The sequence below is a fragment of the Amblyraja radiata genome, chromosome 5, assembly GCF_010909765.2.
Source record: "Amblyraja radiata isolate CabotCenter1 chromosome 5, sAmbRad1.1.pri, whole genome shotgun sequence".
Taxonomy (NCBI): Eukaryota; Metazoa; Chordata; class Chondrichthyes; order Rajiformes; family Rajidae; genus Amblyraja; species Amblyraja radiata.
Genome location: NC_045960.1, coordinates 89,085,498 through 89,101,817, shown reverse-complemented (window position 1 = coordinate 89,101,817; position 16,320 = coordinate 89,085,498). Strand labels below are relative to the sequence as shown.

Genomic DNA, 16,320 nt, shown 5'->3' with positions numbered 1-16,320 from the left:
CTCATTCCAGCTATTCACTGCGTGCAGAACCTACCCCTCATGTTTCCATTAAATATCTCCCTCTTACCTTAAATCTCTGCCCTCCAGTTCCAGGCACCACTGCCCTGGGAGAAAGATTCTGATGATCTATCCTATCGATGTCCCTCAGACTTTTGTAAACCTCTACAATGTCACTAGTGGGAGAGCCTAGGACCAGAGGCCATTAGTTTAGTTTAGTTTAGAGATATAACAATTTTACCAAGGCCGATTAACCTACAACCCAAACATCTTTGGGATGTGGGAGGAAACGGGAGCACCCAGAGGAAACTCAAGAGTTCACTGGGAGAACATGCAATCTCCACACGGACAGAACCTGAGGTCAGGATCGAACCCAGGTCTCTGGCATTGTGAGACGGCAGCACTCCCAGCTGTGCCACTGTGCGGTCTTACAATAATAAATACTTTTGGTTTGGGCACCAATTGTACAATTAAGATTTCCTGGGCGGTATAAGGTCATGAAAGACAATAAGGCAATTGTCAGTTGATTAAACCAGGAACAAAGGGTGGAGACTTGAACTTTATTTGTGAATTTGAAAACCATAGAATGATGGTAAAGTTTAGTAATGTAAAAGGTCAGGACATGATTGCAATGATTACACCTGGTGCAGTAGGTTTCTGGTACTGGAGGGTCTCTCTGTCTTTTTGTTTCTTGTATTATCTTGTCTGGGAACGTAAGAAGTGGTTCAACGCATTTATATTGTGGGATAACATAGAACCACTGTGGTCAATGGTCGATGGTCGGTGTGGACTTGGTGGGCTGGCGGGCCTGTTTCCATACTTACCTCTAAACTAAAGGAAACTAATATGATTTCTGCAATGAATAATACTAATTAAATAAAGGTTGAAATATAGAGAAGTAATATAGTGTGTGATCTGCGCACTCCAACCAATCTTCCATCTTCCACCAACTCTTGATGAGCCTAATGTCAACTGTGTCTGATAACTGGCAGTGTAATTGTGGGAAGGAGAGGAGCAAGAACACTCACAAAGGAGGATGAAGAGAGTGGTAAGGACATATACTGTATCCTTAGAGCCTAATGAATGCATTGGAGGTGGTGTTTATCATTTAGTTTAGTTTAGTTTAGAGATGTAGTGCTTAAACAGGCGCTTTGGCCCTCCAAATCTGTTCCGACCAATGATCCCCGCACACTAACACTACCCTACACACACGAGGGACAATTTACAGTTATACCAAGCCTATTAACCTACAAACCTGAACGTCTTTAGAATGTGGGAGTAAACCAGAGACCCACGCAGGTCATGGGGTGAACGTACAAATTCCGTACAGGCAGCACCCATAGTCAGGATTGAACCCAGGGCACTGGCACTATAATACCCCTGTCCCACTTAGGAAGCCTGAACTGAAACCTCAGGAGACTTTGCGCCCCACCCAAGGTTTCCGTGCGGTCCCCGGAGGTTCCCGGAGGTTATTGTCAGTCTCCCTACCTGCTTCCACTACCTGCAACCTCTGGCAACCACCTGCAACCTCCGGGAACTGCACGGAAACCTTGGGTGGGGCGCAAAGTCTCCAGAGGTTTCCGTTCAGGTTTCCTAAGTGGGACAGGGGCATTAGGCAACAACTTTACCGCTACACCATCGTGCCGCCCTGTGATAACTATAACACTAAGCGCAGGAGCCAACAAGTAGTGTCATTGATATTGCCGTGCCCATTTAATCTATGGGCTAATTGAGGAATGTCTCCAATTCAGATTTGGGTAATTAAGAAGCTAATAGTCTACATTTATGTAGAGGCTTCTGTGGCATTAGGATATCTTAATGTGATTTTACAACCAATAATCTACGTCTTTATCTGAAGTGCGAAATTGGTTGTGATGTAGAAAAAAAGAAGTAATCCCACAATCGGTGGTGATGGGGACTTCATTTTGTTAAATTTGGAATCTCCAATCATGGGCATTTTAGTTTGGGTTACATCCCTGTTTGGAGCAATGGAAAAGGACGTTGCATCCAGTTCAACTTTAATACATGCCTGAGGCTATTTAATATTCCACCATTTCACACCACCATTCCAGGCTGGCTTTTGAGTTTTATTGTTAGTCTTTTTAGAGCTTTGATCTAGTGAAATTTTGGGGGGCTTTTTCGTTAACTGGCTTGTAATGGTGTCATCTATTTCTCAGCTGCATGAACACAGCTGGCAGGAGCAGCCAAGGAGGGAATCTGGCAACATTGCCTTCTGAGAGTATGATTGAACATCATTACGGACCATCAATGAGCAACACTTTTCCTTCCATCTTTTGTCAGTCTCTTCTAAAAGCTGTAAGTACCTTAAAGTGGCACTTCAATTTCCAATGACTGCAATCAAACCTGATGCACAGTAAGATAGTTGAGTTTAGAGACAATTTTTTTCCCATTGTGATGACCACTGTCGTTAATTTGAAAAGTTCCTCTTCTTCCCGTCTCCAAATAACTCTTCCCTACCTGCTAAGTGTTTGCAAACATTGCTGTTGTATTCTAAGGAAGGCAAAGTCAACTTGAGTACTGTAGTGTCAAAACAAGATACAACATGCTGGAGTAACTCAGTGAATCAGGCAGCATCTCTGAGAACATGTATAGGTGATGGTTCGGGACTGGACCCTTCTTCAGACTCGACGGTTCAGGTGGGGACCTTTCCTTGGGCCCCTCCATGTTCTTCAGAGATGATCCCTGACCTGCTGAGTTACTCCAGCATTTTATTTCTTTTTTTTTTGTAAACCAGCATCTGCAGATCCTTGTATCTACAGTTCAGTGTCAAGTCAAGTCACGTTAATTATGATAAGCATCAGTACAATGAGGAACAGGTACAATGAAAATTTTGCTTACAGCCGCATCACAGCTACATACTCACAAACACACCAAAGCATAAATCATCAGTAAACTTAACATAAAAATACACATAGAATTCTGCAACAATAAACAAATCTTCAATTGGCCTAACTACGTCTGGGCTTAGTAGCTTGGCCAAAAAAACAGCTTTGATAAACAGAAAGATCTTCGGCTCCAAGACTGTAGCTTCCAGAAAGCAGCACTGTGGCGCAGCGGTAGAACCTTAAGGGCTTGTCCCACGAGCATGCGACTCCATGCGCAAGCGCGACCTAAAACCCGCAGCCACCTCGACGGCGTACGCACGGAGGTCGAGTGAGTGACGTGAAGTTCGAGCGAAGTCCGACAGGCATACGGCATCGAGGCAGTGCGTACGGCGTCGAGGCGGTTGCAGGCCGGCAGGCCGTTGCTGCGCGGAATTTTTCAACACGGTCAGTTTTTCGGAGCACCGCGCGATGTCGGGGCCAGCTCCGCACAACTCCATAGGGCTCCGGGGATCGAAGTGGGACCGGCCCCGCAAGGCCGTACGGCTCAAACGACCACATTAGGTCGCGCTTGCCGCATGCAGGCGCATGCTGGTGGGACCGGCCCTTTAAGTCGCGCTTGCTGCATGGAGTCGCATGCTCGTGGGACAGGCCCTTTACAGTGCCTGCGAACCGGGTTCGATCCTGTGTACGGGTCCTATCTGTACATTCTCCCTGTGACTGCGTGGGTTTTCTCTTGGTACTCCAGTTTCTTCCCACATTTCTAATGTGCAGATTTGTAGGACAATTGGCTTCTATAAATTGTCCCTGGTGTGTAGTACAAAACTAGTGATGGTTGACTGTTGGTCAGCGTGGACGGAAGGGCTTGTTTCCATGCTCTATCTCTAAAACTAAAACTAAAATCTAAAAGTGGTAAGACAAAGTATTAGAATAGTAAATGCGTATGGTATGCTTCATAATAATAATACACTTTATTGTCATTGTAAATACATACAACAAAATTTCAGGTGCACTGCCCGAGCGTGGCTCTAACGTAACAGATAAATAATAACAACAATGGAAACAACAAAAAAGGCAAGAAAAATGGCGTAGTCAGAATGTGCAATATTTCACAGTATAGTGTTGTGGCTGTATAAAATATTGGCTATGGCTAATATTGCATTACATCAGTCAGGGCGTTGAGTCAGGAAGACATGTTGCAGCTTGATCAATTTTGGTTATGCTGCATTTGGAATATTGTGTGATGCTCTAGTTTCCCCATTACAGGAAGAATATTTGGAGAGGGTGCAGAAAAGGTTTATTAGGACACTGCCTTAATTAAAGGGTATCAACTATACGGAGAGGTTGGACAAACTTGGATTATTTTTTCTGGAGCTTCGAAGGTTCGGGAGAGACCTGATAGAAGAGTATAAAATTGTGAGATGCATAGATAGGGTAGATGCATAGATCAGAACATAAGGCAATAAGACTATAAGGCCCATCAAGTCTGCTGCGCAAATTGATCATGCCTTGTCTATTTTTCCTCAACCCTATTTCCCTGCCTTAACCCCACAATGTTTTACTAATTAAAGAAACATATGTTTTAGGGTGGAAATGTCAAAGATGAGATGGCACAGCTTTGAGGTCAGAGAGAGAAAGTTTAAAGGCGTTGAGCTTGGCAAGTTTTTTTGCATCGAGTGATGGGAGCCTGCAACGCACAGCCAGGCGCAGTGGTGGAAGCAGATACGATAGTCGTATTTAAGAGGGTCTTAGATAGGCACAGGGATATGCAGGGATTGGAGGGATATGGATCACATGCAGGCAGATGGAGATTTGCATCATGTTCGGCATAGGTTGGTTGAAAAGCCAGTCCCAGAACTGTACCATTCTATATACCCGCCCCCCAATGTCACAGAGAGTGGTGAATCTCTGGAATTCGCTGCCACTGAATGTAGTTGAGGCCAGTTCATTGGCTATATTTAAGAGGGAGTTAGATGTGGCCCTTGTGGCTAAAGGGATCAGGGGGTATGGAGAGAAGGCAGGTACAGGATACTGAGTTGGATGATCAACCATGATCATATTGAATGGCGGTGCAGGCTCGAAGGGCCGAATGGCCTACTCCTGCACCTATTTTCTATGTTTCTAGATCACCTGTATATTAGTTCTATCCTGCACATTAGGGAGAATTTTACAGAATCCAATTAACCTACTAACCTGCACATCTTTGGAATTTGGGAGGAAACCAGAGCACTCAGAGAAAATCCATGTGGTCACAGGGAGAACGTACAAACTCCGTACAGAGAGCACCCACAGTCAGGATCGAACCTGGGACTCTAGTGCTGTAAGGCAGCAACTCTACCACTGTGTCACTGTGCCGTGTTATTGAAGTTTATTTACTCAGAGCAAGACAATAGCCTGATTATTTTACTGAACTGAAGCGTGTAATAACCAAGGCCATGACATTCAAGAAGTTAGAAAATAAATTGTCTGTGAAAAATGAAAAGAAAAGATGCTACAAAACCTGTTTTCTTTCATCACCTGCCATTTGAAGAGCTTCAGGCAAACAGTGGCGTAAGACTGACTGGAAAGAATAGATTATGCCTTTATTTATGGTGTTACGGTGAGTTTCAGTAACTCAAATCTCAAGCACTAGAAATCTCTTATGAGAATGATTATATTTGCAGCGGCTTTCTAATGTAATCCATCGGGAACATGATAAGCTGGCAAAGGGACATCAGTCGTATTTATGGAGCAGTCAACAGCTGAACTGCCCGAATTGGCCACAGAAAGCTTTTCCTCATGTTCAGAACATTAACTGGCCCTATGTTCCGAAGTTCATAAGTTTTAGGTGTAGAATTAGTCCATTCGGCCCATTAAGTCTACTCCGCCATTCATTCATGGCTGATCTTTCCCTCTCAATCCCATTCTCCTGCCTTCTCCCCATAATCCCTGACACCCGTACTAAGGAAGAATCTGTCAATCTCCACCTTAAAAGTATCCATTGACCTAGCCTCCACAGCCTTCTGTGGCAATGAATTCCACAGATTCATCACCTGACTAAAGAAATTGCTCCTCATCGCCATTCTAAAGGTTTGTCCTTTTATTCTGACGCCACGGTCTCTGGTCCTAGACTCTCCCACCCAGGGGCGGAAAACCCAGAGGGGCCAGAGAGGACACGTCCCCTACATGATTTGAGAGGTGGGGGACATCCCCCCCAAGTTTTTGTAATCCGGATTTTAAAATCCGGTGAAATCAGTGGGGGTGGGACTGAAGATTGAGGGCGCCGATTGGAGGAGAGAGATGTCGGTCAGCAGGCAATGGGGGCGGGACATGATTCAGCGCGATGATTGGAGGAGGGAGGTGTGGGGGGGGGGGTGGGACTGAGGATAGAGCGCGGTGATTGGAGGAGGGAGACGTGGCATAGACCTGCGCTTCATCCGCAGGCAGGATCGATCCCGGCAGGCTCTCCGGCGCTGTCCCGGTGGCCAGAGAGGTCGGCAGCAAAGATCCTCAGCTATAGGATCTTTGGTCGGGAATCAGACGGGCCAGCGCAGAGAAACAGCGCTAAACCCAGCTAACTCTGTCTGTCCCGCCAGGTGAGCCTACAGCCTTCCTGGACTAGCGGGAAATATGGCCAGCGTGTGTGTGTGTGTGTGTGTGTGTGTGTGTGTGTGTGTGTGTGTGTGTGTGTGTGTGTGTGTGTGTGTGTGTGTGTGTGTGTGTGTGTGTGTGTGTGTGTGTGTGTGAGTGTGCGCATGCGCACGTGACCACCAAAAAATTGTGTCCCCCGTCCCCTCCATGTTTTGATAGCGAGTTCCGCTCTTGCTCCCACCAGTGCAAATATGGTTTTCCACATTCACTTAATCAGGCCGTTTCCCTCTGGTATTCATTGCTTAACAAAGTGAATGTCAGTTGAAGTAGCATTGCATTTACACTTACCACTGACTTCATCACCGAACACCGCTGGGCTTTCTTCTTTTCAATAAGGGGATCCTACGAGGTGACAAACAAACAGAATGCTTGAGGTAAATTCCAGTCCACCAGTTGCTGTTGCCTGTGAGTTGTTTAATTGCATTGAATTTCAGAGATTGCATTCCTCAGCAGAGAAGTGGAAGCTACTCAAGAAAAGGGCACGTCTTGGTCAGCACTGATGAATTGGACCACTGGGCATCCTTGCTGTATAGTTTCATCACTCTAAGCAATTTAATTTAAACTAATTTTATTGATTGATTGAAAGATACAGCATGGAAATGGGCCCTTCAGTCCACCAAGTCCACGCCAACAATCGATCACTCATTCACACTAATCCTACGTTATCCCACTCTCCCATACTCTCCCCAAACTCTAGGGGCAATTGACAGAGGCCAAGAAATATCTTTGGGATGTGGTAGGAAACCAGAGCACTTGGAGGCAATCCACACAGACACAGGTAGAACGTGCAAACTCTACACAGAGATCAGGATAAATCCCAGGTTTCAAGCGCTGTGAGGCAGCTACTCTACCAGCTGCACCATTGTGTCGCCCTTTTCTAAAGCTGTCTTTACTGGATCATTTTATTTGCATTGATTTAAAAAGTCACCTTTGAATTGCAGAGTTGGAGTTTCATACCTTCTCTCCATTTCCTACAACCTACACCAAAGAGCAGTCAGAACTGTTCTGTGGATTGCTTTCAGTATTTGAATGCCCCTTTCTTTTGCATCAGCTTCCGGCACTGGAGACAATACTCAAGGTTAGAACATTAAACAATACAACACAGCACTGGAGCAGGTCCTTCACCCCACAATGTCTGTGCTGACATGGTGCTAAGACCAACCCTTATCTGCCGACAAATGATCCATTAACCTCCATTCCCTGCATATGCATGTGCCTATCCAAAAGTCCCCTAAATGCCACTGTCATATCTGCTTCAACTTCCACTCTCAGCAGCACGTTTCAGGGTGGTGATGGAGGCCTTATTGGCATGTGACAATGAGGATGTTGTGATGACCTGAGCTATAAGGTGAGGTTGAGCAGGATAGGACTTTACTCCTCGGAGCGTATGACAATGAAGATGTGATCTTGTAGATGTGTATGAGGTCATGAGGGGAGTAGATAAGGTAAATAGATAAATAGTCCTTTACCCAGAGTAGGCGAATCAAAAACCAGAGGACATAGGTTTAAATTGAGAAGGGGACAATTTAATGGGAGCCTGAGGGGTAATTTATTCACACAGAGGGTGGTGGGTATATGGAACGAGGTGCCGGAAAAGGTAGTTGACACAGACTAGATAGACTCGGCTTGTACTCGCTAGAATTTGGAAGATTGAGGGGGGATCTTATAGAAACTTACAAAATTCTTAAGAGGTTGGACAGGCTAGATGCAGGAAGATTGTTCCAGATGTTGGGAAAGTCCAGAACTAGGGGTGACAGTTTAAAGATAAGGGGGAAATCTTTTAAGACCGAGATGAGAAAAACATTTTTCACACAGAGAGTGGTGAATCTCTGGAATTCTCTGCCACAGAAGGTAGTTGAGGCCAGTTCATTGGCTATATTTAAGAGGGAGTTAGATGTGGCCCTTGTGGCTAAAGTTATCAGGGGGTATGGAGAGAAGGCAAGTACAGGATACTGAGTTGGATGATCAGCCATGATCATATTGAATGGCGGTACAGGCTCGAAGGGATGAATGGCCTACTCTTGCACCTATTTTCCATGTTTCTATGTTTCTATGTAAAAGACACATGGATAGGAAAGGTTTAGAGGGATATGAGCCAAATGCAGGCAGGTGGAACTGGTGTAGAAGGGGCATTTTGGTCGGCATGGGCAAGTTGGGCCGAAGGGTCAGTTTTCAAGCTGTATGACTCTATGACAAGGCTTGAGTAGCATTTCCTTCAAACGATCCAGTGATGCTGGCGAGAGATCCTGAGAAAGACAATTTGCTGTGTTCCCTGCCTTTGATGTTGCGCACTTTCCCTATTAGCAACAGCATCTGTTCATTAAACATTTTACTGATCTCCCTCCAGGTTCGCAGCATTCCTCAACATAAAATTCGTAACAGCTGCCAATCCACATAAACTTCCCAAAGGGATAATGTTCCGTTTAACAATGAGTTATGCCTTTACCTTCCGATTTCTGCCAGGAACAGTGAAGCAAATGTCAGACCGAAACAATGCAGTTCCGCCCCTCCCCCACTCTAGTCATCATACTAGTTTCACTGTAGTCCTGTTGAGTTTCACTCTCTGTATAACTCGTTATCACCAACCCCACAGCCAACAATGGAACATTGTGGGCTCCACCTTTCCTTGATCATCTTTGCTTTTTGCATATCTTTTATACATTTGTTCTATTTACCTTCTCTATCTCTCATTCCCCTTTCCCCTGACTCAGTCTGAAGAAGGGTCTCGACCCGAATCGTCGCCCATTCCTTTTCTCCAGAGATGCTGCCTGCTCCACTGTTATTTCAACTTTTTGTGTCTACCTTCGGTGTAAACCAGCATCTTTCTTTACAGGTTAAATAGCATCTAAATATCACAATTGATTGTAGACCATCAACAAGCAACATTGCAGGGGAGCACCTCAAATACCACACCACAAATTGAAAGGCTTTTCAATGCACCTCAGTACACGTGGCAATACTCATAATAATAAACCAAGACCAATATTTGGGTACCAATTCCAATACCATGGACCAAACCAATATTTGAAACTATATTTTGATTAATGTTTCCCTATTTCAAACTAAACTTTCCAGTGTTTTGATTGTGAAATTAATGGGGATTAAAATGAATAACCTCCATAAACTGATAAATTGATCACAGGGGAGATTAACTGAAACTTGGCTGTGTGGCCCACTGCCACTCTTCATTTGTGCATTTCCACAGCTCTCTTTCCAGCAATCTTTTAACGTGGAACAGTTCAGCAGAGGAACAGGCCCTTCAGCCCACCATGTCCCTGCCAAACATGGTGCCAAATGTAACTAATCTCTTCTGCTGCACATGATCCATATCCCTACATTCCCCGCATATTCATGTGCCTATCTAGAAGCCTCTATCTTCTTTCCCCTCTCCTTCTCCCCTCCCCCAATCCCTCCGTCACCTCTCCCTCCCTCTCCTTTCCCCTATCCTCAGTCCCTCCCTCCCTCCCTCCCTCCATAACTCCTCTCCCCTCCCTACCCCCTTCCTATCCCTCTATCCCCACTCCTCACCTCCCCCTATCCCCCCCACTATCCATCCTGACCTCTCCCATTGCCCTCCTCTCCCTCTATCCCAACTCTCTACCTCCCCTAGTCCTCTCCCTCTATTCCCCCTCCTCGCCCACTATCCTCACCTGCTCGGCCACCCTGCAACCCGACTCTCCCTCCCTCCCTCTGCCCACTCCGGCTCAGCCGCCGCTCGGCCCCTCCCCATCCTGTCCGACCGCCTGCTGCTGTTGCTTGGCCCGTCCCTACCCTGCCCACCTGCTTACCTGCCTGCTGCCGCCGGGCTGCGGGGGGGATGGAGTCAGTGTTCATCACGGTGGGCACCACGAGTTTCAATGAGCTGCTGGAGATGATCTCCTCCGAGAGGTCTGTGAGGTTGAGTTACCACAACGGCAGCGGCGGAGGAGACGGACCTGCGGGGACGGGTAGATGGGACCGCCATTGCCGCAGAGGGTGGGCAGGGGAGAGGGGTGAGGGGTTAAGGGTGAGTGATGAGGGAGAGAGAGACGGGACCAGAGCCTCTACTGGGCCTCCACTGAGCCCCCTCTGCAGCCGCAGCCGGTGGTGGGGGAGGCGATAGACAAGTTACTGCATGGGAGAGAGGAGTTTGTGAGTGAGGCGCGACAGGCCGTCGCCGGTGGGGCAGGAAGGGGCATTGCCATCCCGGCCATGGAATTGACTGACAGGAGAAGAGACCATTCTGCGTGGTGCTGACTGAAGGAATCTGCGCGCGCGCGTTTTAAAAGATTTTTAAACCTTGATAACTTTTACAATATACCACCGATTGGAGTGATACTTGTTGCACTCGCAGCACAGGAGAACGGTGAGTAAGCTGGCAAAAAAATCATAGCGCTATCGTGTACTGTTTTTGCGCAAATAGAAAAACCGCGCAAACCGGAAGAGCACAAGATCAGAGTTTTAGTTATGTATAGATAGATAGATGTATAGATAGATAGAAGAAGATAGATAGATGTGAATTAACAATATTTCATTAGCATCCTGCATGAGGTCTATCACACCCACATTGTACCTTGTAATTCATTAAACAATCAATCATCTTTCTCTGCACCTTCATCCTTTCCCATCTGAGAATGCTAAGTCAACCACATTAAGAGTGGAGACTTGAACCAAAAAGAATGCATCAGATAGACACAAAATGCTGAACTAACTCAGCGGACCAGGCAGCATCTCTGGATAAAAGGAATGTTTCGAAACATCACCTCTTCCCATTTTCCAGAGATGTTGCCTAACCTGCTGGGTACCACCTGAACTGGCATCAGTGGGGTTTGGGGAAGATCTCCTGTGATACCCCAGCATTCTGTGTCTATTCTCGGTGCAGTTCTTTTTGACACAATAATGCATCAGATGTTCAACAGACATGACATGCGTTTAGTTTCAGGAAGAAGGAAGCCAATGATAGCGTGAAGTCCCTAGTCATGGTGAATGCCATTCTGTTATTGTTTGCCATATCGATTATCAGTTAATCAATCAGTTACCATTTAGTGTGTAAGAAGGAACTACAGATGTTGGTTTACACCGAAGACAGACACAAAAAGCTGGAGTAACTCAGCGGGACAGGCAGCATCTCTGGAGAAAAGAAAATGGTGACGTTTCGGGTCGAGACCTTCGACTGAGAGTCAGTGGAGAGGGAAACTAGAGGTATGGAAAGGTACTGAATAAATCAAGAGGTAGCAGCAATGACCAAGGAAAGGTGGAAACCACAATGGTCCATTGTTGGCTGTGGAAGAGGTGATAACGAAGGGATACAAACAGTGAAACTAGCAGGATGACATGGTCTTGTTCTCTACCTAACTCCCAAAGCTGACTATGCTGTACATACCCCAGTTTCTGGCATTGACTTGCATAGGCAAGATCCCCAGGAAAGGTACAGAATAAATCCCTCCCCAGGCACGTTCACATTTACAATGTCCAAACATTAGGATGGGGGAGGACGGGAAGGTGGCGTGTGAGGCAGACAAGACACCCACCATCACAATTTAAAATGCTGCAGTGTCTGCCTCAATTCCCATTCCCAGGCCCCACCATAGCTTCATAAATTCAGGATCAACAAGCTTAAACCTTGAGCAGCTTTCCTTTGAGTAGAATGTATGTGTACGCAAGAAACCCTACCATTCATAAACTATTCTACTGCAGAGAAATCAATAAAAAATCTTGCAACAGTTCATGCTCACTGGTCTTTCCAGAATAGATCAAATAACTCAGTTGGAAGTTTGTTTTAAGTTTTTTGAAAAATGTATCCTCAGATGTTTTAAGCGAGTGGCACAGCGCACGCATTAACATTCGATCTCTTGCCCAAGAGGGCTAAAGATAATCTGTGCAGAGGCATGTGTGCAAAGCATAGAGAACATCCTGATCAAACTATCAATGTTAAAATGTCTACGGGGAAGCTGGAAAGTTAGTAAAACTGTAATTCCAATCTTAACGAAGTTAAATAAGCCGTGACTTTACCTTTGATGATAAATATCCACTTAAAAACCCAAAACAAAACGCAGATGATCTTCAAGGGCACGGGCTAAAGATGAATGATATCCATGGAGACATAACCCTGTTACTCCGAGCGACTTTCTTTTTAATTCAACAACAGCTGCACTTACACTCAACACCATCTTACAAATAGAACATGACTAATGTAAATGAGCTTGATGTTCTTACCATGAACGTTTCCAAAGTGTCTTACTAAGTAAAGTGTCTTCCTCCTGTTTGTTTATTTTCGGTGCCACCAAAACAGTTACGCTTCTGCAATCCAAACCAATGTGTTATTTTTAAAAAGGCATCCACTTGTTGTAATTCACAGCACTGTGAACCTTCTGGAGCCGAACCTTCGTGCAGCTAGACTGATAATGGTGGTGTGGGTCTGACACTTTCTATTTATATACTTACCCAACCTGTAAATAGATAAATGGAGACGGCAAGCCGCTGTTAACAAAGCCACCGTTTTGATTTTTAATTTTTTGGCTCAACAGCATGCAAACTGGAGGAACTACACCTCATATTCCACTTAGTTAGCTTAGAACCCAATGGTATGACCATTGAATTCTTCAATTTTAGGTAACTTAAAACCATTCCCCTCTCCCTTCCTCTTCCCTGATCCTCCCTACTCCCCTGTGCCCCAACTGGTCTTGCACCTATTTGTCGCCTCCCCCTTTCATTCTGCCTACATTCCTTCCGCCACCTTCACAATTCACAACTTCAATTTTTTTGTCTTTCATCTCTGGCCTTTGTCCACCATTCGCCGATCAAAATCCCCCCTCACCTGGATGAATCTTTTACTTGTCCAACCTCTCTTCCAGCTTGCCTCCCCCATTCTCCTGCAATCAGTCTGCAGAAGGGTCCCAACCCAAAACGTCACCTTATCCATGTTCTCCAGAGATGCTGCCTGACCCACTGAGTTACTCCAGCACTTTGTATCTTTTTTTATAAACCAGCATCTGCAGTTCCTTGTACCCACAACTTCATTGTCTCTTTCCCATCCAGATGATGCTCCCATCGGAGTGTTTGGCTGTAAGATTGATAGCGTTAACTCTCACCAAACCCCGTACCTCATTCTTCACTATTTTGATGAGCAGCACTGATCAACACTGATCAACAGAATTATAAAATTATCATTTTGTTTTCAAGTTACTCAACCGGTCAGGCAGTTGGGTCAGGTAACATTTTTGGTCAGGGCCCTTCTTCAGACTGATTGCAGGTGGGGGTGGGGGAGGGGGGGGGAGAATAGGGAAGAAAGCTAGAAGAGGGAAGGGGCAGCACAAAACATGGAAGGTAGGCTGATAGAGGTGAGAGGAGGTTTTGATAGGCAGATGTTTGGACAAAGGCCAGAGATGAAAAGACAGAAGGGCCTGTCCCACTTGGTGGTGTTTTCGGTGACTGCCGGCATCATTGACTGACGTATCAGGTCACCAAAAAAGTTGCGGCGTGACGCGGCGTAGCGCACCGTGATGGCGTATTGACGTATGGTGTTTCCTCAAGTGTTGCGACATTTTTTTGTTGCCGCTGGATTTTGAAATGTTCAAAATCTTTTGCCGGCCCTGATATGGCGCGGGCAGTCCCCGAAAAAATCACCAAGTGGGACAGGGCCTAGAAGGTGGTGAGACAAAAGAATTGAAGAGTAACGAATTGTGATGCTAGAGGAAGCAATGTAGGTAGAAGGGAAGGGTGAGGGGGGAAATTAGTTAATAATGGCAGGAAATAAATAAGAGTAATTGCACAGTCTTTTACCCAGAATAGGGAACAAAGAACTTGCAGACGTAGATGTAGGGTGAGAGGGAAAAGATTTAATAGGAACTTGAGGGGCAACTTCTTCACACAGAGGGTGGTGTGTACATGAAATGAGTATAGGGAACTTAAGTTTCTTTCTTGTACCTCTTTGATTGCTTACCAGTGGGGTGTAATTGAGTCCTTGGTTGTGACGTTATTACACAATGGGACCATTGTTCATGTTCTTTCTCTGCTGGCGTAGTCATTCTTGTTATTCATCAGCAGATGTTGTGTGCATACCGTGGGGGAGGGAAAGCGTGGGAGCAGGGAGCCCGTGAACCTGTTGCCAGGTACCAGTAACTTTAACCTGGTAACTACAGCATCTAGACAATCTACTTATCACATATTATATCCTTTTCATTTGTAATAGACTGCCTGCTCTAGGCAAGCCCCACGTTAAGATATTCCATCAGCCATTCTTCCTTCCCACTATCCTGAGAGGTAATAACAAATCGAGAATTTGGGGAGAATAGTTGATGGTCAGCACAGAGTTGGTGGGCCGAAGGGCCTGTTTCAGTTCTGTATCTCTCTATGACCTTAACCCTCGTATCCATGCAAACTACTTTATACCAGCAGATCCCAGTACTGATTATGGTATAGGGCATTTGTGAATGCAATTTCCATTTGTTCATTTTTTACATTTCCAAATATAAAGTTTATGCAGCATAAGAAATATATACAAAACAAGAACCGTGCAAAAACTTTTCAGACATTCTCCATGTCTATAAATTCATTAGTGTGATATAGATAGATAGATAGATAGATAGATAGATAGATAGATAGATAGATAGATAGATAGATAGATAGATAGATAGATAGATAGATAGATAGATAGATAGATAGATAGATAGATAGATATAATTTATTGCCACACAGCCAGGCTGGTGGAAATTTGGGTTGTCTGCAGCGATACAATAATAAAGAACACACAACCACAATAAAACTGTAACACAAACATCCACCACAGCATTCATCACTGTGGTGGAAGGCACAAAATTTGGCCAGTCCTCCTCCATTTCCCCCCCGTGGTCAGGACCAGAGTCCAGAGTCAGTCCAGGATCGGCTCTTCCTCACCGGAGACCGCGGCTTTAAGTTGTTGTAGGCCGCAGGCCGGCGGTCAAGATTTAAAGTCCCCGCCGCAGCCAGAAGCACCGTAGACTGCAGGGCCGGCGGTCGAAGCTCCCCTCCAGGGGTGATGGTAAGTCCATGCCGGACCCGCGGTAGAAGTCGGCCGCGGGCCGGCAGTGATGGCTTCTTCTTCCCCCGGGTCCCCAACGTGAGATCCCGGGCTGTAGGCGCCGCACCAGCTGGAGCTCTGCAGACCGCGGCCTCAGGCTGCGACTTCAGGCTGCCGGCTGCCCCGGGCCAGCGAAACGGAGCGCCCCCCTCCAGCGAGCCCCAGCGAGGGCTCACCCGCTCCACGCCGAGAGTCCACGCTGCGCCCGCCGCTGAAGCCCCAGGCGCGTCTCCGGGAAAGGCCGCGTCGATCCTTGATGTTAGGCCACGGGGGAGGCGACCTGGAAAAAGTCGCCTCTCCATGGAGGAGGCGACCGAAGCGGTTTCCCCCTCACCCCCCCACACCACCCCCCACATAAAACACACAAAGAAACATTAAATACAGACTTTAAAACATACAAAAAAAATAAAAAAAGGTTGAAAAACTGACGAGCTGCTTGACATGGCTGCTGCCAGAGAAGCGCCCCCTACAAATATTCAGTAGTATTCGTACCTATCTATAAACCAAGCACCTTTGCCACTTGTGGTTCACTGGGGTGTTAACCCTTCTCTTGTGGTGGGGTGACATCCCTTTTGGGTGTCTCCAGCAGACTCTACCCCTTAAAGCCCAACAGTGGAAGGACCTTAGACTGTGGTCCCTCCCCAACAGATCCTTAGCATTGACTAGACCAAGCTTCAGTGAGTCCCTCAGCACTTGCTCCTGCAGTCAGCAGGTTGATCCCTGGGATGGCGGGACTGCCATATGAGGAAAGATTGAAAAGACTAGGCTTGTATTCCCTGGAGTTTAGAAGGATGAGGGGGTTCTTATAGAAAC

General features: G+C 46.1%; 1 protein-coding gene across 6 annotated transcripts in view; it reads right to left on the bottom strand.

The window, feature by feature from the left end:
- The window catches only part of LOC116973527 (muscular LMNA interacting protein), a 111,095-nt gene extending 98,238 nt beyond the window's left edge, over window positions 1-12,857 (bottom strand). For 2 of the 6 annotated variants that reach the window (XM_033021695.1, XM_033021700.1), the window contains exons 1-2: window positions 12,666-12,857; window positions 6,759-6,812 (exon numbers count right to left, since the gene is read on the bottom strand). In XM_033021695.1, coding sequence (XP_032877586.1) covers window positions 6,759-6,812; window positions 12,666-12,668 — 57 coding nt within the window. In that variant the 5' untranslated portion in view covers window positions 12,669-12,857. Of the gene's footprint in view, window positions 1-6,758; window positions 6,813-12,461; window positions 12,526-12,665 lie in introns of all 6 variants that reach the window. The other 4 variants (XM_033021697.1, XM_033021699.1, XM_033021696.1 and 1 more) reach the window with 3 other exon arrangements.
- Between the last annotated feature and the right edge of the window lie 3,463 nt (window positions 12,858-16,320).